Source organism: Ixodes scapularis, unplaced genomic scaffold (genome assembly GCF_016920785.2).
Source record: "Ixodes scapularis isolate PalLabHiFi unplaced genomic scaffold, ASM1692078v2 PGA_scaffold9__187_contigs__length_104089568, whole genome shotgun sequence".
In the NCBI taxonomy this organism is placed as follows: domain Eukaryota; kingdom Metazoa; phylum Arthropoda; class Arachnida; order Ixodida; family Ixodidae; genus Ixodes; species Ixodes scapularis.
The window spans coordinates 83,478,365-83,500,609 of NW_024609884.1; the positions used below are offsets into that span (position 1 = coordinate 83,478,365).

The following is a 22,245-nucleotide window of genomic DNA, read 5'->3' on the forward strand; positions in this document are numbered from 1 at the left end:
CCCAAAATTGTATGCAAAATGTAACTGTCCAGCATACGACAAAAAACAGTCCAGCGGCACGTGCTTGCCAGGCTGGCAAACAAAATACAAGCTAAAAAAGAAGAAAAAAAATTGAGCACATTGATGCAAGACATAGCGAGCCAGCGTCACAAAGTTCTTGTAGCGCTTTGTGCAACGACTGAACTCGAGACAGACAAGCGCGCAGTGCGGCTTCAGCGTGCAGACATTGCCTTCTTTGCTTTAGCTCACTTCTCTTCACCAACTTTCTTTCGCGGCAGATTTTTCACGTACCGGGGTCCCTCTCAAAAGAAAGCCTACCGAGAGAAACCTAGTTGATCAATACTTCGACACTGCATCTTGGAGCTAGATGGATTTTTTGTAGCAGCGTATTAAACAAGAACAGGAATGTTGAGTATGCGGCGGTCTTTGCGTTTCAGTCTAGGAAGCGCCATATCTGCAACGACATGGGGACGGCAACACCCGATGTCGCTCGATTACGGTGACTGGCAGGCAGGGACCAACAATAATTTTCCCATGGCCGCTGCTTTCAGGAACGAGTGCTTCAGCTCACAAATTAACTCCCGCTGCGCAAAAACTGGGTTTCGTTTCACAGCATGACGGAATGGCTGGTAAGCAGAACACTAGCGGCGGAGCGTGCGCAGACGCCCGCGTCTATCGTTGAAATTTTTTTTAAAAAGACGCGAGACAATGAGAGCGCGAAACGAGAGACGGTGGGAAGAACCATACAAGACCGGATGAACGATTGATGCAGGGTACTTTGTGTCGAGCGGCCACTTGCGCCAGCTAGCTTACGCGTGCTCAATTACAGTACTCAGTTTAGTTTTGGTTTTGAAAAGCGACCAAAATTGGTCCTTTGGCGCAGGCTTGGCGCAGATTACCCCTATTTTGGCAAAATGTAGCAGGATGTAGCAAGGTTAGCCCCTTGGTGCAGTTTGGCGCAACTGGCCAACAATCACATCACTGGGAGGGGGATGAAGGTGCTCTCACTGGTACTGTTGAAACACAGGGGAAGATTCTGAAACCGGCCAACCTCATAAGCGTTTTTACTGAGATTCAGGAGGGCAAAGTTGTCGGCGTCGACTGCAAGAAATTTCGAAAACGGGACCGATCCAGAGGGTCCACGAGTTCACCTTTGAAGATGTTGGCATCACAAAAGGTACACTTGAATTGTTCAGCGAATCGAAAGGCGGGGGAAGATGTTAATGCAGTTGGTGGCGAAGTTCTTCGTGGGCCTCATAGAAAAGAGTGTGGAAGGGTCAAGTGGACTACTGGGTGAAAAAATCTCAACCGAAACCCTCAGACATCCCTTGCGAACGTTCCGAGAGAACAACGATTACCGCTACCAGGACTTTGTGAGCGACGAAGCGGGGCTCAATTTAAGTACCCTGTTCGAACAGCCTTTGGTGGAAATGCAAGATATTGCAATAAAAAAGCACCGCCGTGGTAGCTCGGACCACGGGTATCATCTGATCACGGGCCCGAAGTTCCACCATGACCAGGAAGCGGCGGAAATGTTCTACTCCCGTTCCCGAGAAACGAACGCTCACACGGAGCCAGCGGCGCAGGACGTGTAACGTGAAGTCTTTCAAATTTGGTCGCTTGGAGCTGCGATCTTTGAAAATGGTAGGCTCATCTCACTCTAGCGGCATCCAAGTGGGAGATGTGGTGCTTCTCAGGAACGACCATCGCCCAAGAACATTCTGGGATCTGGTCGTCGTCGACAAGACCTTCCCTGGTCGAGATGGGAAAGTGTGTGCCAGCACTATCCGACTCGGAAGGGGTGTGAAGATAAGAAGGCCCATCCAGCTTCTTTACCATCTAGAAATTCCGGCAAAACGGTCTGATTTTGTTGGGTGGGAGGATGTTGGAGAATAGCAGCGAGACGATGAAGAAGTGGGCAACGGGGTCAAGCGCGGGGGAAAATCTGCCATGTTCTCATTCTGATAAACCGCTACCATCACGTCGATCGGGTCGTAGTTTCTTTAGATCCCAAACAGCAGTCATAGATTTGTAAATGTATTACATGATTGTATTAACCAAATCTTGTTCAGTTTCCTAGACTGCTGGATATATTGATGGATGAATTTAATTACCCTAACATGTCCCGTCTGGTGTAGCGTCAGTTTCCAACCCACTATCAGAAACTAGCGAATTTATTCATCTTTGTTCTAACTTTAACTTTTCTCAATCCATTACAGAGTGAACAAAAGGTTAGGGCTCAAACGAGCTGGTGGTGGTCAGACACACAGAGCCCATCAGGGGTATACCCGTTCCATCAAATACATTAAATCTGGTTCTTATATTAGATTTGGTGCTAACAATGCATCTGAGCACCATATCATCAATAACATGCCTCCCATGTCTCAGTGACCATGCAGTTCTACACTTCTAATTTTATATACCATTCCTGTCCCCAAAATTTAAAGGGACCATGAAAGAAATTTCAATCTTTTTTCTAAAAGAAGGCGTTTACGGATGCATTGGTGTCCTAGCATTCCCACTCAATTTTTTTTTAGTGCTCCGCGACTCCTATTTTTGTGTTGACATATAAATTTTTTAAACCGAAACAAATTATTCGGACGTGATCTCGAGGAGCACTGTCGGTGTCGGTAGGATTTAGTGGACACTTGGCTATAGTTAGGATTCCATATTTTCGAAGTTTATTTCTCATGAAATTCGGAGGGTGCTTTTCGGAGTTTATTTTTCGCTGGGGATTTGGGGTTTATCGGAGTTTATTTTTGTGAGATTCCCAATTCCCTGAAATTCGGAGTTTATTTTACTGCGTAAAATATAAAAATTCAAAAACAAAATAAATAAGGTCCGGGTACCATGACCTGTTGTCCCGAAGGAACCTCGACGTGTTAAAAGGCAAACCCCTTTTGTCAGCAGTTTTAAATTTCAAAGGAAACTGAAGTGGAATCTCCTCAGGACCACTGACCTTGGGCTCTTATAAAGTTTTGGGTGTAAAACTTTACCTTTTTTGCTGTTTATTTTGTCGCTGTGACCTAAAAATTTGAAGTTTTTCGGATAAATTCTAATTGCCAGAAAATTAACCGGCGAGTATTTTTCAAATTTTTTTTTTATTTATCCGAAAACACAGAACCCTAACTATAGCGCACGGCGGTCTGTAAACTTTAAAAATAGACGACAATGCCGCGCTCGCAGATGAGTTGCTCCCATTCAGTGCCCTCACGCGAACGGAACGGGAGATGCTTCTGGGGACGCGAAACTCTGGATTGGTGCTTTACGAGGGCACCCCAGACTCGCCAACGACACCGTGGTCGCCGCCTGGGAGCAGGGTGACTCTCCGACACAACGCCAAGAGCGTGTCATTCGTTTGAACCAATCGCCTGACGAGGAGCCCGCAGTCGTCATGTTTTGATGTCATGCAGCTCTTTAGTTCACATTTCTGCCGCCGTCACGGGGGGGCCTCTGGCATTGTTACGGATTGGAGCCAATTTTTCAAATCAGACCGTATGGCAGTTTCCCAACTAAGTTGGTCTAGTAACGTTTGCTCCAGCCGATTACTTCGCTGAGAAAGCAGAGGCAACAGGTGACATCACCTACATTGTCAAGTCGAACAGCCTAAGAAAACCGGCGAAAACCAGGATGCAAGAACTGCTAAACATCAACCAGGAAATCAAGGAAAAGCTGCAGTAGCTCTACTAAACCATTTACTAGCACCTCTTTTTGGCCAATGCACCTTTTTTTAGGTATTGTGCAATAAAGAATTTTTGCAGTTCCTTTCAAAAAGTTGTTATGTCATAAATTTACTAAATAGAGTAGTGGAAGGGGTACTTAAAAATATCTTTACAGGCCCTTAAAAGCCCTTGAAAACCCTGGAATATTTTTTCTTTGAAGCTTGTGCGAGCCCTGGTTATGTCTTTCATGAACTATAAACTGCTCTGTTTCGTCTTGCTGGGCTATTTCTAGCTTTCAAATTAGACACTCTATCCCGTGATGCTCACTTCGCATACCGACCGCTCTGGCAGTAGTCGCAGTACATGTACTCGTGCTTTTCGGAATTAAAAAATGAAACCGAATAGAAGAAGGTAACGACTTTTCGCCTTCAATATTTTCATTTGATGCTTGTAAACCTAAAAAGCTTGCAAGCACTGTATGTGCTCCAACTAGATAATTAAGAAAAAAACCTGCACATTGACCCTTTCTTTATACTATTCCTTTGCAAACAAAACAAGACCACTAGGAATCATCTCTTGGAGAAAAAACCTTAACCGTCAAAAAGTTAATAGCATCACTCCAATCCCTTGAAGACCCCTCTCCCATTGGTGGCAGTGTCGCTATTCTGATGACTGGCTGTGTTTGTATGAAGCAAAGCTACTGACAACAGGTCAGAGTGTAACTCACGCTCGTGCATATCGCTGCTCTTCAGGTGACAGCAACTCCTGGTCGTTGTGGCTGCTGCGTAGCCGATTGAGGATGAATGCCCCGTGTTTCTCTATCTGCAAGAGCAAGGAAAGACGGGCTGAAAATGAATAACTTGCCTAAGTCGGACTCTAGAAAGAGCAGAAGAGCGAAGCTAGGGGGAGTGACACTTCATAAAGTTTGCTCTTTTTCACATGAGTTGAGACGCAGTGGCACCAGTGTGCAAATAGCCCTTAAAGACTTCCGGCCCTGAACTAGACGGCAATTTCGCAGTATACACTCAAAATTAAATCTATGAGCTGTCTCTGGGAAATGGTCGCTTATAGCACTACATATTACGCCCTCAGGGAGACAGAATGATATATAAACAATTAGGAAATGTACCCAGACCGGAAGTGTGAGGCAGGGCTACCCTACAGGTGGTGTCATGAGTTTGTTGCCAAGCAAAAAAGGGCGAATAGGAATGAGAGTCTCGAAAGACTGGACTTCTCAAGGACAAAACCCTAGCGACCATTGTGAGCTTTCTTCACTGCATTTTCTTCAATGATCCCTAGGTCAGCGAAAGCAGAACAACCAACTTACATCGCGGACAAGCATTTCAAGCAAGAACACATTCTTTATAGTAATATTATAACTCATTCTAGCGTGTTTAAAGTTTTACATTCCTCACAACACGGATTTCGTAAGGGGGTATTCTTGTAGCACGTAACTAGTTGAATTCATTCACGACCAGCTATGGCTAATGAATGACAAATGACAGAGTGTTCGTTGCATATTTCTTAATTTCAGTAAGGCTTTCAATGTTGTGCCTCGCGATCTTTTCACTTCTACGCTTCGCGGTAATAAACTTGATGACAAAGTTTGTAAATGGGTTCACAAGTACTTATCCCTTAGAAAGCAGTATGTGGTTTTAAATGGCTTCCAATCCCAGACAGTTGACACCAGTTCAGGTGTACCTCAAGACTCTGTCCTAGGACCCCTTTTGTTTTTGTTTCTCATTTATATCAATGACATCGCCATGGATGTTGGCTCCATCATTTCAATGTCTGCCAATGACCGTGTTGTCTACAGAGAGATCAACAACATGCATGACAGCGCGATTTTACACAGAAGACTCGGATAACATTGAATCATAGCGTCAGTCATGACAAATGCCCCCAGCGTAAAGAAAGTTGTCATTTCTACGAGAATATCAGCACCGGCATTTAGTTATTCATTATAAATCGAAAAATCCTGAAAACTGTAAATGAATTAAAAGATCTATCTTGCCTCCGATCTGTGATGGAAAAACCGTATCGACCACATCTCCCTGAAAGCCTTGCGGATGATTGGCTTTTAATGGCGCAATTTTAAAGTTGTACCCCAGGCGTCGCTGAGAACCATTGCCCCGGTTGCCACTGACCCTAGTGACGCCACTGTGAACGGGTAATGTGATGTGCTATTAAACCCCCCTCCCCCCTTTGCAAATCCGCAGCTTGACGGTGACCGTTCGGCCAGCCCAGTGCCATGGGTTTCCCCCTCCAAAAACGTTGCTGCTTCGATCCTACTGGACACTGAAAACGTTGTCTTCACGGTCTGCGTGTGCTCGGTGGTTGGATGATTCACATGGAGCTGTCCTCAATCGTGACTGTGGCCGTAAAAGTCTATGTGATCATCGCCGGTGCTCCCCGCTTGCCAAGATGTAGCACTAGCCCTAAACTGAAGTTATCATAGTCGACGGATGGTCAACAAGTGCTTCCTTTAGAATCTGAAGATTAATTTTGACAACAATGATGAATTAAACGCTGCATTACTTTGGATATAACAAATGTAAGTACACTATGTGCATACCAAACTTAATCGCAGTATGAGTGCATGGCCTTGCACGTAACGACTCTGCAACTCACTTTTGTCCGAAAGCTATTGCACAGTTACCTTTGCAGCTGGCCTGTTTCATCGGATGCAATTTGCAATAGACGGCATTCTTTTATTAGGGGTTTGCTTTTATTGTGTATGAGGAGTGTGGAAACATACTGGTCGATGTGCAATCGCTACTGCGTGTCGAGTTCGCTTGATTTCGAGTCTTGTATATATCACCCCCTAGCGACTTGAAATTATGCTGTTGGACGTCAAAAAAAGTGTTATGAATTCAGGGATTGATTCCTCATTATTTTCAAACCAGTGTAAAAGGATTGCATATGAGTGCAATGTTTGGCTGTACATAATGCACATAATGTTTGTGGTACCGAGCAAAATATATGTGGATGATTCTGTGTTTTTGTAGAGCTATTTGTTTTGCAAAGCGGCAATGTAGTAACCCAATTTTGGTCCACAGTATTGTAATATGCGCCTAAACAAAACAGTGTGAGGATTTGAATGATGTTCACAAAACTGTAATGATCTGAGCCCACTTGTCTGGATCGTTGTTTCCGAACGCTATCAGCACGTACCCAAGGAGGGCATTGATCAAAGTTCGTTTGCTCGTCTCGCGAGATGTCTCCGACCGTTCGTTGGATCTCTAATATGTACTGCTTGTTGGCGACCAACGCTTACCAATAAATCTTGTTTAGTGCAACGGTGCCTCGTTTAGTATCCCCGAGACACAACGCTGAATCAAAGTGATTGCGGCGCTCGTGTTTTTTACGCTTACGTTGAGTGACCAGTCAGAGGCGGGTGTCCTCAAACGTGCTCACTGCCCGTGCGTCATACAGCAAAAATCAACTGCCCATTGCATCACACTTTGTCGGAAGATTGGACCCGCTGAAACGCAGTGCCCACGGTGAAACGATCCCCCTTTAGACCGTGCCGGTACAGATTTTTCCATTTTTGTGTTGCGTGGCCTGTAGCTACAACGTGTTTTCAAGTGTCAGACTACCATAATATCACGAGAGATGCCCAACCCCCGGAAGGTAACCCGCCCCCTACTTTTGGCACGATTTGCCATTTTTTCCAAAAACACAAAAAGATAGCCCACTTTTAACAATTGCAGGGCCTTGTCCAACGGTAACCTCGGCAGAATAGGTGTTACTTAGCGACGGCAGGAGATAAGCAAACATTGCTGACTGGGAAGGACAGTCGTATTTGGTTCATTGCCCCTCCCTGCAATCACAAGCTTTGCAGGTCTCAAAATCTAAAATTAGCATTTTTTTCAACTTTTCTTTTTATTGGACATTGAAAGTTAGCCCACTCCTTGTTTTCACCCAATTTGCTTTCGATTTTAGGTGGGCCACCTCTGAGGATATTACGGTAGCTGTGCATGCACCTTAAAAAAAAAAAGAAATACTGAAGTTGATCACAGAGTACTACCTGTCGTAAACCGCGTGGATTCCAATACACTCTGATGCCCTTGGCCAACCAATCCCCCCCTTGACCGCCATTTGTTATTTCTGCAGCTGGAACTCCCCAACACTGCACTCAATTTTACTCTAAATCAAAGTGTAGTCAAAGGCTGAAAGCCATAAACACCTGCACAGGCAAAAGCACAAGGTCATGATGCACACTCTGCACAAGATAGGATCAGCCAGTAGTAATACACACACACACAGTTTACGACTGCTTGATTGGCTCTACCAGCTCGCAGCCTTGGCCGTGCTCAAACTAACGTCGGAGAACAGCAGGCACATAAAGGCCGTGTTCCAAAATTTACTCGATCTTACTCCAGGGTAAGGGTTTTGTACCTTGGCGTTCTAAAACCTACCCGCGTCCAGCGTTTTTCAATCTGTGCTGTCACGTGATACGATCTGCCAAAGTAACTCGGATCCATTTGAGTAAGATTTGGAACACAGCCAAAGAGTGATCGGGCCACTTCACAAGTAAAAGAGCCTTCAACAAGAAGTTATTTTATCTGTTCAATGGTCTCTGTGTCGTTTGCTACTAATCAAGAGAGCCAGGTGAAGGGGGACATGTGGACAATGCCATGAACCATGATGAAATAAAACACACAACAAGAGACTAACGCATCTGGAGACTCAGGATGGTTATCCTACCTTTCCCAGGCGGATCTTCATGTAGCTGGTTAATATGTACTGGATGCGCTCGAGCTGAAACAACCAAGAAAGCTGTTTTATAGTTAATGACAGCCAATATCAAGAGAAAAAACTATACATAAACACTATTTGTATCGTGGACATTACACATGCAGTATTTGGACACGAATAACAGAAAGCAGGGAATCTAAAACAAAATATCTGAAACTAAAAAAAAAAAAAAATAACTAAAAAGGACAGAAGAACACATAGATCGCCATGCGGTCTAAATGAATTCTCGGCTACACATAATTTAAACCGGAGACGACCGGACGACAAGAGAGGTGCATACACACACGTCTCGGCATTTGCAGAGACGTGCCCGATGCCCTTCGTTAACTTGGTGCACAAATCCCCATACACTTGCAAGGTGTGTTTCTTCGTTCCTTTCTCACTGTCCTGGGTATCCATCACGACCTGTAGCAGTAAAATGTGCACCAGAACAACGTGCCAGGTCTATCGCCTAAATGAACAAGGCTGTCAACGCTGCGACCAATTGCATTCACCTCCATTCTGTGAACGGTGACTCGGAAGTCTCCCTTGTCAATCTGCTGGAGGTTTTCCTGCATGTGCGTCAGCTGGTCCAGGAGGCAGTCCACGACGTCTCCCAGGTACGGTAATATCTCGGGCGAAAACTTCTCATTCAGCCACGCCTGTGCCCGACATACAGAGAAACGATCAGTGGGGTCCCTGTGGGCCCTCACGACTAGAAACAGTGCTCAGGCCGGTAAATTTCCAAGAGCTCAAAACCTGCCCACCTCTTCTAACTTTTCTACCAACTGCTCCGTCGAGATGCATTCGTCATCGAGGTCTTCGGCTGATTCTACCCCTCTCGAGGCATCTAAACCGGCCGAAGCCATTTATCACACAACAAACCAACGTAACGTTACAACAAACTCAAGAAAGGCGCGTGAACCGCGAACGCACCCATTCTCGCCCACCCTCGCTCCCATTCACTTTGGCAGAATCTGCAATCGGCTGCCAGGCGTCGCTGCACATCGTTTTCGGCAATGACGTCACGCAGTCTGGTCGTCTGGTTAGGAGAGTATAGACTGCGGCCTTTGCGCCGAATTTACTACTTTACGCTGCGATTTCTTCAGGCCGATAGCGGTTTCACACCCAACTTTTTCTCAGTGACCCAGCGAACTGCTGCCAAGAATGCCCGAAGTTAGATCCGCCGCAGTTGCTAGCAAAGAGCACGCTCTAGCCGTGTCAAGAGACTACATTTCACAGCCTCGTCTGGGTAAGTGCACTTGACAAATGCGTGAAGCTTTGGACATCTTTCGCTTGAGAATCTTGCAGCCCTACATCACGCGGGCGGGTTCATGTTTGCGAATATGAAAGTGGAATAATCTGCGCTCATCGCTGTCAATCGCGCTAATTCTCTTCCAACGCGGTACGTATTAGTTGGCTCGATGACATTACCTCCACCCCTCGGTTGGCCTATCAGACTCCCGAACGTATATTCTACGGATCAGTTCCATTTGTAACACTTTTACCGTTTCCCGAACCACAGAGTGAGCGAATGTGGCTTCTGCTATTTAACGTTCACACAGACTGAGTACGAGGGGCAAAATGCGAGCACCGCCTCGGTGGTGGTAGCGGTCATGTGACTCAGGATGTCATGTGCCGCCTTCCTAAGGATGCCGCTTTCACAGAACCCTGACAATCGAAGGTCCTTTTGAGCGAGTTAATTACAGGGTCCTAGCGAGTTTATCTAGGCCAAGCTGCGTCGTTATGTAGAGCAAACCGTACGCAAAAACTATTTTTTTTGCGAGTTAGTTGCATTAGCTGCCCTGTATCAAGGTGAATAGTTGTTGACTTCGAAATAAAGAGAACCATAAAAGTACCGGAGTAACTTTCACAGCTTTTGTATGCGTCCGTGCAAAGTTCCAAGCACAATTAGATTTTTGTTTTTGTTTACATGCATTAAATTACGATAATTTTCTGAAGTCGTAAGAAAATGGGCGATATTTTCTTGTTTATGCAGGTTGTTCACCACCACAGAGCTCAGAAGCTGCCCTTATTCTGCATATAGCGATGCAGTTAATATTGTTTGCTGCTCTAGCATCGCTCGATAAGGGCACAAACGACGATACACGGGGAGTCTATAGTTTGGCAGTTGCACCCGGCATAAAAACAATGTCCAGGCGTAACAAACAAGTCTGTTATTTCTACAAGTGGAGTGCACTGCTGCCTTGTGCTTGGAACGGTGATTTTCTGAGGCGATACGTGGAAGTCTCCACCCTCAACAGGCTTGAACTAGAGGTCTGCAACTCCAGTACGGTCAAGATAGCAATCTAAACTTCACAAATTTCACTCTTCTATTTCTGCTTTGAGCCACAAGGTTTGCTGCACATCAATTAAAGGGAGCATATAGGTTTCTGAACAGGTGTTTTTTTTGCATTAGTATTGACCAGTGAACCAATAATCTTCATGCTACAACTAATGTTTGAAGTCTGTCTGGAGCTAGACACGAAGCCATTGATGTGAGAAATGGTGCCATGGTTCTCATGTCCCTCCCTGAGCTAGGTTGGAATTTGTACCTTGCCATGTTATCATTTTTAATATTGGCTTGCATTTTGGGGTCTGACCATGAATTTGACCTTCCAACTGAGAAGGCTGTGCGTGACAGTCTTGGTAGAAAAAAACATATGGTAAACACGCTTTAGATGGCTGTAAGGTCCCTTCTTTTCAAATCTGCTGTTGTCCTTGTTGAGCATGAAGCTGAAGCTGCACAAGTGTATACTAACTTCAGAGCTTAATTGGAGGGCCATCTTCACATTGGTTATGCTTCCCTCTTCAAGCAACATCACTGTGTGATCAGTAAGCCGTTACTCAGCCATTAATTATTTTTTTTAAATTTTAGTTTACAAGACGGTGTGTGGTGTCAATGGCCCTCTGGTGATCTTGGACGAAGTCAAGGTAAGTTTAACAGTTTTTTTGCATAGTCACCAGCAACTGAAAGATGCAGAGAGATGAATGTGGCAGGAGAAAATTCAGGGGAAGTCAGCTTTAACAATTTATAGGTAACAAAAGCAAAAACAGAAAAGTTCCTCTGATAATTCAAGGGAGAGTGCCCTGCTGTTTGAGACGAGGACGGGAGTCTTGAGGACAAAAACGTATGTGTTTTAATTTGAAGACATATACAATGTGCTCAATATATAAACGACTGAAATAATTGAGCATGTGATTCTAAAGTGTAAGGAGCTTAGTCTTACTCTTCCCGAAGGGTCGACGGACGTACCGGTGGCCCTGGGTTTCGCAGAAAAAGATGGAAGGGTGGACTATTCAAGAGTAGAGGCAACGAAGAGGAGGTTTGAGTGCTGGTGAAAATGATGTAGGGAAAATTTAACTAAGTACAGCTAATTAGCACAACTGGGGGACAGGCGGGGCAGAGGAAGATTGGGACTCCCTTCCGCTTGGCTTTGGCCCAAAAGTCTCAACCCTTTCCCCCAGTGGATCTGGTGTTAGGCGACGCTGGCAAGGTCTGACCAGAGGAAAATAGACGACTCCCTCGTGGGGGGTGGTGTTGGTTTAGTTTTTTTTTTACCGGTCCCCCAAAGGTCTGCTTGGCAATCGCCTTCATGGCCTGGTGATAGTAACAGAAACGCATTGGCTTGGAAGGGGGAAAAGGGGAAATCGGGTTTTTGTTTTGACACTAGGTGGTGCAAGCTACTCCTGTTAGAAGGGGTGCAGCCGTTCTATATTCATCTCCCAATTTTAAGTGCTTGTTGACAATGTGGAGTAACTAAGATGCTCATGTTTCTTAGCTGTTATTTTGCATGTAGAAACAAATTCTGTTTTATTTTATGTTGAGACTAATATGGCCCCCACCCTGCAACCAAAACCTTTATTTTGTCTTTTGATTTTCTTTAGTTCCCAAAGTATGCAGAGATTGTGCACCTTGTGCTGGCTGATGGCGCTACAAGGACAGGACAAGTCCTGGAAGTCAGCGGATCCAAAGCTGTGGTGCAGGTGCGATGGCAATTGCATGCTTTGTTGTAACTCTGAGACCATGTTGGCTTGCCCCCCAATGTTACACTTGATTTTCCCAGGTGTTTGAGGGTACATCTGGCATCGATGCCAAGAACACAGTGTGCGAGTTCACAGGTGACATCCTGCGAATTCCTGTCTCGGAAGACATGTTGGGTATGTCCTCCGACAGAGACGTGTAGTCTGCTTAGGTACATGAATTTTTCACTTTAGGTCGCGTCTTTAATGGCTCCGGAAAGCCAATTGATAAAGGTCCTCCAGTGCTGGCAGAAGACTTCTTGGACATCCAGGGTATGTCCTTAGTTTTTGCTTTCAAAGTGTTTACTTTTACTGTATCACAATACTGCTTGTTCTACAGGACAGCCGATCAACCCGTGGGCCCGTATCTACCCTGAGGAGATGATCCAGACCGGTATCTCTGCAATAGATGTTATGAACAGTATTGCTCGTGGCCAGAAGATCCCTATTTTCTCTGCTGCTGGTCTGCCGCACAACGAAGTATGCACTTCAGCTAAATATTAACTTGTAGCAAGTCAATCATTATACTAATGTGTGGTTAAACACGTGTATAGATTGCTGCTCAGATCTGTCGCCAAGGTGGCCTTGTCAAGCTGCCTGGAAAAAGTGTCCTCGACACATCTGACGACAACTTTGCCATCGTGTTTGCTGCTATGGGTGTAAGTTGTCTTCCTTTCTTCATAGATGGCACGTGCCTTCACTTAGTTCGAAAGATGTGGCTCATGTTTGGCATTTACCTTTCTATCCAGCCTATATCTAGTGGCTTATCCTATCACTTCAGAGGACATTTTGAGAATTTTCTTTCACCACTATTCGCGACTCCAGCAGGCCATGAGAACTCGCTGGTCAGGCAAAATGACGGACGAAAGGAGGTCATTTTCGTCGTTCAGCACGCAGAGCACCATAAATTCCTTGCACGGCAGCGTAAAATCGGTGTTATATATATGAAAGCAAAACAATTTTTCAACGGTTAAAATTTTCTAGTTGGTGCGTAGGAATGACACGGCGTAAGGATTAAAAAAAATTACCGGAAACAATGTTTGTTTCTGTGCTGCCTAGGAGAACCAAGCAGCGATAGTAGACAGACAGAGTCGAAACGACTTCCTCTCTCGAGCTTCTCGGCGTTGCCGCATCGATTTTGCTGGAGTCACCAATACCTCCTATCGCATTGCACAGTCTATTGGGCTGTCTCAGGTGCTCATCTAATATAGATTTTGCTTATGCCAATAAACCTTTGGCTCTGGTGTTTGTAGTTTGTAGCACTAGGGGAACATTTGTTCTCAAATGTTGGCTATAGAGAGGCCTGGTATGGAGGCATTCCTGCCATGTCTCCCTGGATTAGGGCTGCAAGCCCTCGAAGTATAATTCTTTTTCTGTTATGTTTCTCCTTTTGTGCCTTCCTCCTCCTACCTCTTTAACAGTCACTTCTGTTGGGCTGAGGGTCAGAAAAGGATCACATTATGTGTAATGTTCTTGCAGGTGAACATGGAAACTGCACGGTTTTTCAAGCAAGACTTTGAAGAAAATGGTTCCATGGAGAATGTGTGCCTGTTCTTGAACTTGGCCAACGATCCCACGTGAGCCACTCACTTTTATGGAATCTGCTTCGTGAATAAGGTTTGCTAGTCTATCACTATTTGGGCTTAAACTTCATCACTATTGCATCAATATTACGGCTTGAAATCAGTTTAGTTCCATATTTGATTGATGAACTTGTCATTTAACTGGTGCATTGACTTCCTTGTGGACATTGAGCAACTATTGAAATTAGAAAAATCTTTGGTGCATGTGCCACAAATATTTAACTGATTACTTTGGTTCAGCATACATTTTCTTTATGAATAACTTGTTAATGGGCCATCATGGTTTTGTCTGCTGTTGGTATTCAATAACTCACTTTAAAAATGGCTGAAGATGGGGTTGGAAAATAAAATTGGATGAAGCTCTCTTGGTGGTATTTATTTTACCAAGTGACAACTGGTCTAGCTCCAGCTTGTACAACTCACCGAGCATAAAACCTATGTGCCGAGAGACTGAGGGAGAGGAGACGAGATCGTGTGGGAACGTCAGAATGCCGAGCTCTGGTTGGAATGATAAGCGGGTAGACCTAAAACTAGCAGCCTTCATCTCTACTGCACTCGTTGAACATATTAGAACGCCGGCGTTGGCTCTCGCATTCGACGAGTCCAGTAAAGACAAACACAGCTAGCTTAAGGTCTGGCCAGTAATCATTGACACCAGAGCTCGGCATTCTGACGTCCCCGCACGCTCTCGTCTCCTCACTCCTCCCTCCGTTTCTCGGCGCATGTGTAAGCTTCCAATGAATGCAGTACTAAACAAGGTTTTCTCGTTGGCAGCATTGTGCACTGCGAACGAACCGACCCCAGTACTCCCAAAAGGCGAAGCTTCAGTGCCTTGGGAGTTGATCCGCAAAATCTTTCAACAGACTCTGGCACTTTGGTTGGTCTTTCCCAGGATTGAGAGGATCATCACACCCCGGCTGGCACTGACCACTGCAGAGTTCCTGGCCTACCAGTGTGAGAAACACGTGCTTGTGATCCTCACGGACATGTCCTCCTACGCCGAAGCCCTGCGAGAAGTGTCTGCCGCTCGCGAAGAGGTGCCCGGCCGCCGGGGCTTCCCCGGCTACATGTACACGGACTTGGCAACCATCTACGAGCGGGCGGGCCGCGTGGAAGGCCGCAACGGCTCCATCACTCAGATCCCCATCCTGACGATGCCCAACGATGACATCACTCACCCGATTCCCGACTTGACCGGTTACATCACGGAGGGCCAGGTGTATGTTGACAGACAGCTCCACAACAGACAGGTACGTCTAGCCCCTTGTCCCTGCTGAGGTAACCGGATGTGAAAGGAGCAGCGCGGATCTTTGATGTGGTCGTGGTGCCAGCAATGTGTGCCTTCTGCCGACGCCTTGCTTCTGCTATTGCTTCTGCTATCATCAAGCGATTTCATATTATAAACGACAGACCTACCATGCACCACAACTTTGGTGGGGCGGATCATCCCCCTAGCTTCCTCCATTCCCCGTTTTCAAAGGTAGTGAATCGGGGGAATATGGGCGGCTAAGGAAGAGATGGCGTTGAAGAAAACATTGGTCATTGTGCACCCGTGCGGCGTTGTCACCGTTGTTCCCTCAGATAAGGAAAACATGTCTTTGGAGTGGAGGACGGCGGAGAGAACTCCAAAAGTGTTGTATGGCAGCCTTTGTAAGAAGTCAGACAGTCAATCTCCACAGTAGAGCACGGACCCGGGCCAGCCCGAAAACCCGAGCCCGGCCCGCCCCGCGGGCCGTGCTCGGGCCGGGTAGCACGCATTTTCTCGGGGCCGGGCTCGGGCTCGGGCTTGAACAAAATATTTTCCAGGCCGGCCCGGGCTGTAGCTGAGTAGTCGTGTGCCACAAATTTTAAATTGTTGATAACAAAAATGGTGCTCATTTATCTTCTCGGTTCAATGAAAACAAACAAGCGAAATGCAAAACTGCTAGGCTGCTGTTAAAAAAAAAAAAAGACGTCTTGAACTTGGAAAGCTTTCACGTGGATAAAAGGAAACCTATAGATTCCTCCACCATAGCGGGAAAGTGCGGTCAAGAAACCGAGGGCACTCCAGTCGCAGGGTACAACATGAGTGTATTTTTCCTCTGCGTTTCAAACTGAACACAAGAAAAACAATGTGAGCTTGGTTTTGCTCTTGTGCAGGGAGCCTTACTATGCCGCCAAAGATAAGCTAACTAGATATTTTTATGCTTATACAGCTTTTTGAATATGCACTAGCGTGATTCTGATTATTTCTTCACAAAAACATGTAGAGAGGAAAGTTCTCTGAAACGAATCGAACAACGAAAAGCCAGATATCTCTTCAAGAAATGCATAAATAAAGAATACGGCATTTTTTATATTCTCGAAAATGCACAAAGTCGGGATATTTATGTCAAAAAATCTCGATCCAAGTCCAAAAGAAATTTAAATCAAATATGCTCGCTTTATGCTTAGACAGTCTTTAGGTTAAAGCCTGCAAACTTTTTTGGGCTCATGAATATAAACTGTCGGGCTCGGGCTGGACTCAGGCTTATATTTAAAACATTTTTGTTGGGCTCGGGCCGGGCTCGAACTTCCGTCTAAAAATTCTGCCGAGCCCGGGCCGGGCCCGGGCTATGTCTCTTCCGGGCCGGGTCGGGCCGGGCCTAGAAATTAAATATTCTGTCGAGCCCGGGTCGTGGCTCTGCCGGGCCGGGTCGGGCCGGGCCTAGAAAATCCGGCCCGTGCAGGGCTCTACTCCACAGTGCTGTTTTTCTAGAAACTTGGTCTTGGGATTTGGCTGTATTATTAAACAGGGTTTCAGTGAGTGCCTACCAGTGGTGTCGGAAGTGTTCTTGAGAAAGGAGGGATTTCCTCGCCTTCCCCCAAATTGTTTACTATAAATGTCTGAAATCTGCCCCCTCTGTTCAGATACAACTGCTGCCAGCTTTCAACTGAGTGTCTAATCGAAACCACTATGTACTGTTTGTCGACGGAAGTTTGCATATAGTGCAGTGTCCTCCGCATTTCCCATCAGTTCATTCTAAAACGCAAGTTGCTATTGAGACCAGCGAAACGGGCAGAGAAGGGATGCATATTTTACCAAAGGTTATATGACTTGTTCTAAACAAACAAGGCCAACTCGGTCCATAATGTGCGCTCATTTTTGGCTTGCTCGGCTGTCGGTATTGCAACTGCAAGCTGCTTTGACAAAACTCTTTACGTTCAGGTCTTGCAGGTGCTATGGAATCTACCACACTCCAAATATGTGCAGCAATTTACATTTTATGGTATTTTGTCGCGCAGGTTTATCCCCCTATCAACGTGCTGCCCTCTCTGTCTCGTCTGATGAAGTCCGCCATTGGCGAAGGCATGACGAGGAAGGACCATGCCGACGTCTCGAACCAGCTGGCAAGTACCGCTTCTGTTGGGCAGTTTGACGGGATGCTCTAACCACTCAAACACTGCGAGGGTGGACTCTGAATAAGAGGGGTTTATGTGCAGTATGCCTGCTATGCCATCGGGAAGGACGTGCAGGCAATGAAGGCTGTTGTTGGTGAAGAAGCCCTGAGCCCCGAGGATCTGCTGTTCCTCGAATTCCTGGGGAAGTTTGAGAAGAACTTCATCTCTCAAGGTGAGCAGGACTGTCATTCATGGGGACGTCCTACTTGCACATTTGATGCAGTGTGGCTTCTCGGGATCTTTCAGTTATGGAAGTCGGAGTTTTATATTGTCTGTGCTTAATTATCTTTTTTTTTTGGTGGGATATCTTTTATCAAAATGTTTTCTGTGCCTCAGCACTAAAGCTTAGCAGTAATGTTTGCCCTCCCCTTTTTCTGATCTTTAATAATAACATGCATGGAATTGTATCCAGTATTAGGTTGCAAGCCGACGATTGTATTTTATAGTGAAGTGTCTGACGACGTCGTTCAGGTCCTACCGAGATTCAAATAAGGGAACAGAGTGGTGTGATAAATGCAAAAAGGTATCCAAATGTGTCCATGTTTGATTCTCTAGAAAACATAAATTTGTTTCTGCAGTTTTTAAACTAAACAATCGTCCTTCGGTACTTAGGACTGTGGCAATATATCTCGGGGTTCACCTAACCGCTGATTTAAGATGGAATAATCACGCGAAGCAATTGTGCTCCTAGGCCAGCGGCATGCTGCATTTTTTGCATTGCAATTTCTGAAAAAGTTTCCGCTCACTTGAAACAAACCCTCTACTTTAACGGCATCCTCCCAATTCTGGACTGTGCCGAAACAATTCAGAATCTGACTGCGAGATATGTGCTAAATAACGAATTTCACGGTAGTCTCTCTCAAAGCTCCAGCTCGGATGGAAACCTTTACAACCAAGACTAAAGTGCCTCAGTCTCAAGTTTATGCATAATCTCTATTACGGTAGCATCGGGATAGGTAAATGATACCTATTGGCACCTTGTCATGTTTCTCTTCGAACCAGCAATAAAAGAAGATTCAAGAATTTTTCACACATACCGACATTCTAAAATGTTCATTTTTCTCTCAAACAATGACTGGAACGTGCTGCCAGACTCACTTGTAGTGCTTGCTAACGTTCAATCCTTTTTTGATAAAATCCTGTTATTGTAGCCGGTTTTGACAGCTACTTTTGTTTGTCCTGTGGTTGCTGTTGATCGTGTTCTCATATTATTGTAGTATATTCGCACATTTCTCCTGTATTTCTTTTTTTTTTGCTGGCTCTGCTGTATGTTTGCTTTTGTATAATTTCCGTCCCCCCTACTGTAATGCCCACCGGGCGATGTAGGTACCAAATAAACGTCTAATGCTTGCAATGTCATGAACATGCTGTCGCAGCTCTTAATGCACATACGAAATGCTGTAACTTAAAAAAGGATTTTTGTTGTGAATAGCATTTTAGATTTGTTTATATATGAGAGTGCGATGCGAGCTGTTGACCAGTAATGTCCGCTGGCGTCGCCTCTGCAAGAGCGGTCTCGTATCGAGCACCAATGAGAATGTTTGCCCATTCTGCAACTTGCTGGGCACTTGCTGCGCTTCTACAAGAGGCATGCGCCTCTGTAGGAGTGCAGTGTCATCCAATGTTGCAAATCGGTCGTGAGGGTGCGGTCCTGGTTTTGTGGTTGTGGTCATGGAAGGTGCCATTACACTGTTTTTCTGTCTTCAAATGCGGATGGTCTTTTCTTTGGCCTTCTGCCAACTCCTTGCCCCTTGCGAGAGCAACACAAGGGCTTTTAAGGGACTTTAGGTACCGACACCATTTCCAAAAAATGGCGCGCACACCCAAAAGGAGGGGTGGGTTCGATGCATGTGCAGTGGTGATGACGCAGTTTCTTTTGGGTATGCAAGGCGCTTGCAAACACCATTCTAAGTCTAATGGTTTCTGACCAAATTAGGACAGACTTTCTTTTTTGTAGTGAAATCACAGAACTACCTTGAAAGCATTAATACCCATCTGATTTAGTAGTACTAGGTGGGGTTCCAGTTAAGGGCACACAATGCACACACTCTGGTTTGGAGGAGGTAACTGGAATGCCTTTCTGTGCAGGGAGCTACGAGAACCGGACCATATTCGAGTCTCTGGACATTGGCTGGCAGTTGCTGCGCATCTTCCCCAAGGAGATGCTCAAGCGAATCCCCCAAGCTCTGCTCCAGGAGTTTTACCCCCGCGACGGCAGGCAAGGCGCAGATGCCAAGCAGTAGCCCCTCGACGCACCAAAAGTTGTTGTGCTTCTGGCACCCTTCGGCATTCCCAGTTTTCAAGTGCATGTCCTCTTGTCCAAAGCGATAATCCTGGTCAGTGGTGCCGTCGTGCATACCCGTGTATGCAAGTAACCTTGTCTCTACGAGCTGTTGTAAGATGGGGCTTGTCCACGTTCCAAGTCTAGTTTCGAGTGGTAGCAGCGGTATCTAGCGGAGCTGTCCATGTGAACTAGCAGTTGTTTTAGGCCGCTGCTCCCTTGGGAGGAGTGGCGGCATCTTCCTGTCAAATGTTTTTTGCCGAAAGAGTTTCAGGCCTTTTTGTAACCCAGATTCAAGGTTGTCCAAAAGTAGTGTTTTATTTAAGTTGATACAGAATAAATGGTTGCAATGAATGCGGCTCCCTTGGTTTTTGTTTCCCAACTGAATTTGGCCAGATATTAAGGATGGGTATAGGTACAGTTCCATGCCATTGGGGTGAAACAAACTGACCTTTGGATGTTTCTTGTATTAATATTTCGAATCTAAATTGAAATAAAAATCCTTTCGTGAATGTTGTGTTTGGATGGTTAAAAATACTATTTTATTCCCTTATGTTAGGTGGTGTTAATTTTTTATGTAGTTAAACAACAGTGGTTGCAGGCTTTCCTGTCTGTGAAAACAGTTGTGATAGCACAGGCAGGGCTGTAACCGGGAGGGGGGGGGGGGGGGGGGGGGGGGGAATCAAACCCTCCCCCCCCCCCCCCAAATTTTTTTCTAGGTATGGCCCTGGTCGGTGCACTTGCAGCCAGCTGATTTTAATCTCCACCTCTGCGCACGCGCAGTGGCGCCGGTCGGCTACCGGGTACCAAACCGGGACCGGTTCTCTGGTTTGCTGTAACTCTCCATTATATGACACTGATGCACATGATTCATAGGCAAAAATAAGACAATAGACACTTTCAAAATGGCCGCCGTTGTCCCCGAAAACCCCCCCCAAAATTTTTTTCTGGGTACGGCCCTGAGCACAGGTGCAATATTGTTGAGGTTACAACTAGACAAATGAAGTCTCAAAATACCTTGAGCTCAAAAGATTAGGACTGTATTTGAAAGGCCCTGCTGTGTCATGGCAAGGTTTGTACTGGAGCTCTGTGTAGGCAGAGCTCCACAGGAATGTTAGGGAATTGCCATTGCAATAGAGGCAAGATTCTTAGTATTGGCCCCATACACTGCCAAAAAACATGGGATGGGGTATGCATGCATACTGCATAAATATTTTTTTTTTTCGAGTTAATTGCAACATTAGACTGATGAAAATATAATTGTTTCCAGTAAGTTTGGAAAACTTTAAAAACATCTAGTTTAATGGGGCTGCGTTTTGGGCAACATGTCTCATACTAAGAAACCATTGCAACAAAGCGTATCACTTCCACCTCTGCTCTGTCCAGCCCTTCCTTCACAAAACCTCGAATTTGCATCATAATTTTTTTAAATAAATTTTTAGCTTTTATACTATATACGCAAGACTTATTTTGTTTCATGGGGCCTGAAGCCATCTATCAAAACTACTCGAGATGGACACAAAGCAAGTACAAGAACAGCTTGCTGAAATCTCATAGAAGAGGCCAACATTTAAATGCCACTTTTCTTAGGTACGAGAAGTTCAGGGCCAGCTTGCTAGCAACGGTATCTACAGCCTGGATTGCACTAGCACTTGAGATTCTGCTTCATGTGTCACTGCACTCGTGCACTAGTTTTGGCGGTGCTTTCTTACACATTTTTGGCTAAGACATGCTTCTACAAAGTCAGCTTGGGGTCTAAAACAAGTGCAAGCATTGACCGTCTCAAGTGCTGCGACATATTTTTACGAAGCGCAGATATTGTGTCCTACCTAAATCGTATGCAGCGCATCATGAAATGCCATACACCTGCGAAGGAGAAAACATTTTTCACAGAGCCTTGAGCATGTTTATTAGCTATAAAAGAAAAAAGATAACCTGAAATTGGGCACAGAGAGTACATATCTGCAAGGTACTACGCAGATGATTACAATCTGGGTGTATCCATGCTTCTTGCAAGAATGCTGGGGTACAGTGAGGCACGTAGCCAGAGGGGGCCCATGGCCCCCCCCCCCCCCCCCCCCCACCCCTCCCCCCCACCAAAATAAATCTTCCATTTTGCTGGGGCCTCCTCTCCCTCACACAACATTTTGTCATTGATGCCCCCCCCCCCCCCGAATCAAAATCCTGGCTACGTGCCCAGATACAGTAGCACAAAGGCTCTCTTCATAGTAATAGTTTAATAAAAGTCTTGTTATGGTAAAGGGTTTTCCAGATTTTGCAGAAAGTCTAACCAGAGGGAAAAATTACAAAGGAGCCATTACCAATAATAAAATGTCAACATGTTTTAAACATTTGAAAGCATCATTCATTTCTTTTAGCTCATAAATTCCCACTCTAATTAACCCATCAGCGTCGGGGGTTAAACCCTGTTCAAGACTCAAACTCAATTTCAATAAAAGCGGTCTCGCTGCTTTCATACCAGTTAAAGGGCAACTCCAGTCAATGTTTTTGAATTTGGGATTACAACTTTTTTCAG

At 45.4% G+C, this 22,245-nt stretch overlaps 2 protein-coding genes across 2 annotated transcripts in view; one reads left to right on the forward strand and one right to left on the reverse strand.

Annotated features, from left to right (window-relative positions):
• Nucleotides 1-9,381, reverse strand: part of LOC8039593 (DNA replication complex GINS protein SLD5) — a 36,860-nt gene extending 27,479 nt beyond the window's left edge. The window contains exons 1-4 of the mRNA XM_040499524.2: nt 9,170-9,381; nt 8,918-9,064; nt 8,373-8,426; nt 4,390-4,484 (exon numbers count right to left, since the gene is read on the reverse strand). Of these exons, the coding sequence (XP_040355458.2) occupies nt 4,390-4,484; nt 8,373-8,426; nt 8,918-9,064; nt 9,170-9,271 (398 nt within the window). The 5' untranslated portion in view covers nt 9,272-9,381. The remainder of the gene's footprint in view (nt 1-4,389; nt 4,485-8,372; nt 8,427-8,917; nt 9,065-9,169) is intronic.
• A 23-nt stretch (nt 9,382-9,404) lies between these two features.
• LOC8039592 (V-type proton ATPase subunit B) lies at nt 9,405-20,221 on the forward strand. The gene is made up of 12 exons (XM_029991619.4): nt 9,405-9,654; nt 11,281-11,336; nt 12,291-12,389; nt 12,470-12,563; nt 12,621-12,698; nt 12,766-12,905; nt 12,980-13,084; nt 13,905-14,002; nt 14,901-15,258; nt 17,273-17,377; nt 17,471-17,600; nt 19,517-20,221. Exons 1-12 carry the CDS (start codon nt 9,570-9,572, stop codon nt 19,669-19,671), a joined length of 1,503 nt encoding a protein of 500 aa, XP_029847479.3. The 5' UTR covers nt 9,405-9,569; the 3' UTR covers nt 19,672-20,221.
• The last annotated feature ends 2,024 nt before the right edge of the window (nt 20,222-22,245 follow it).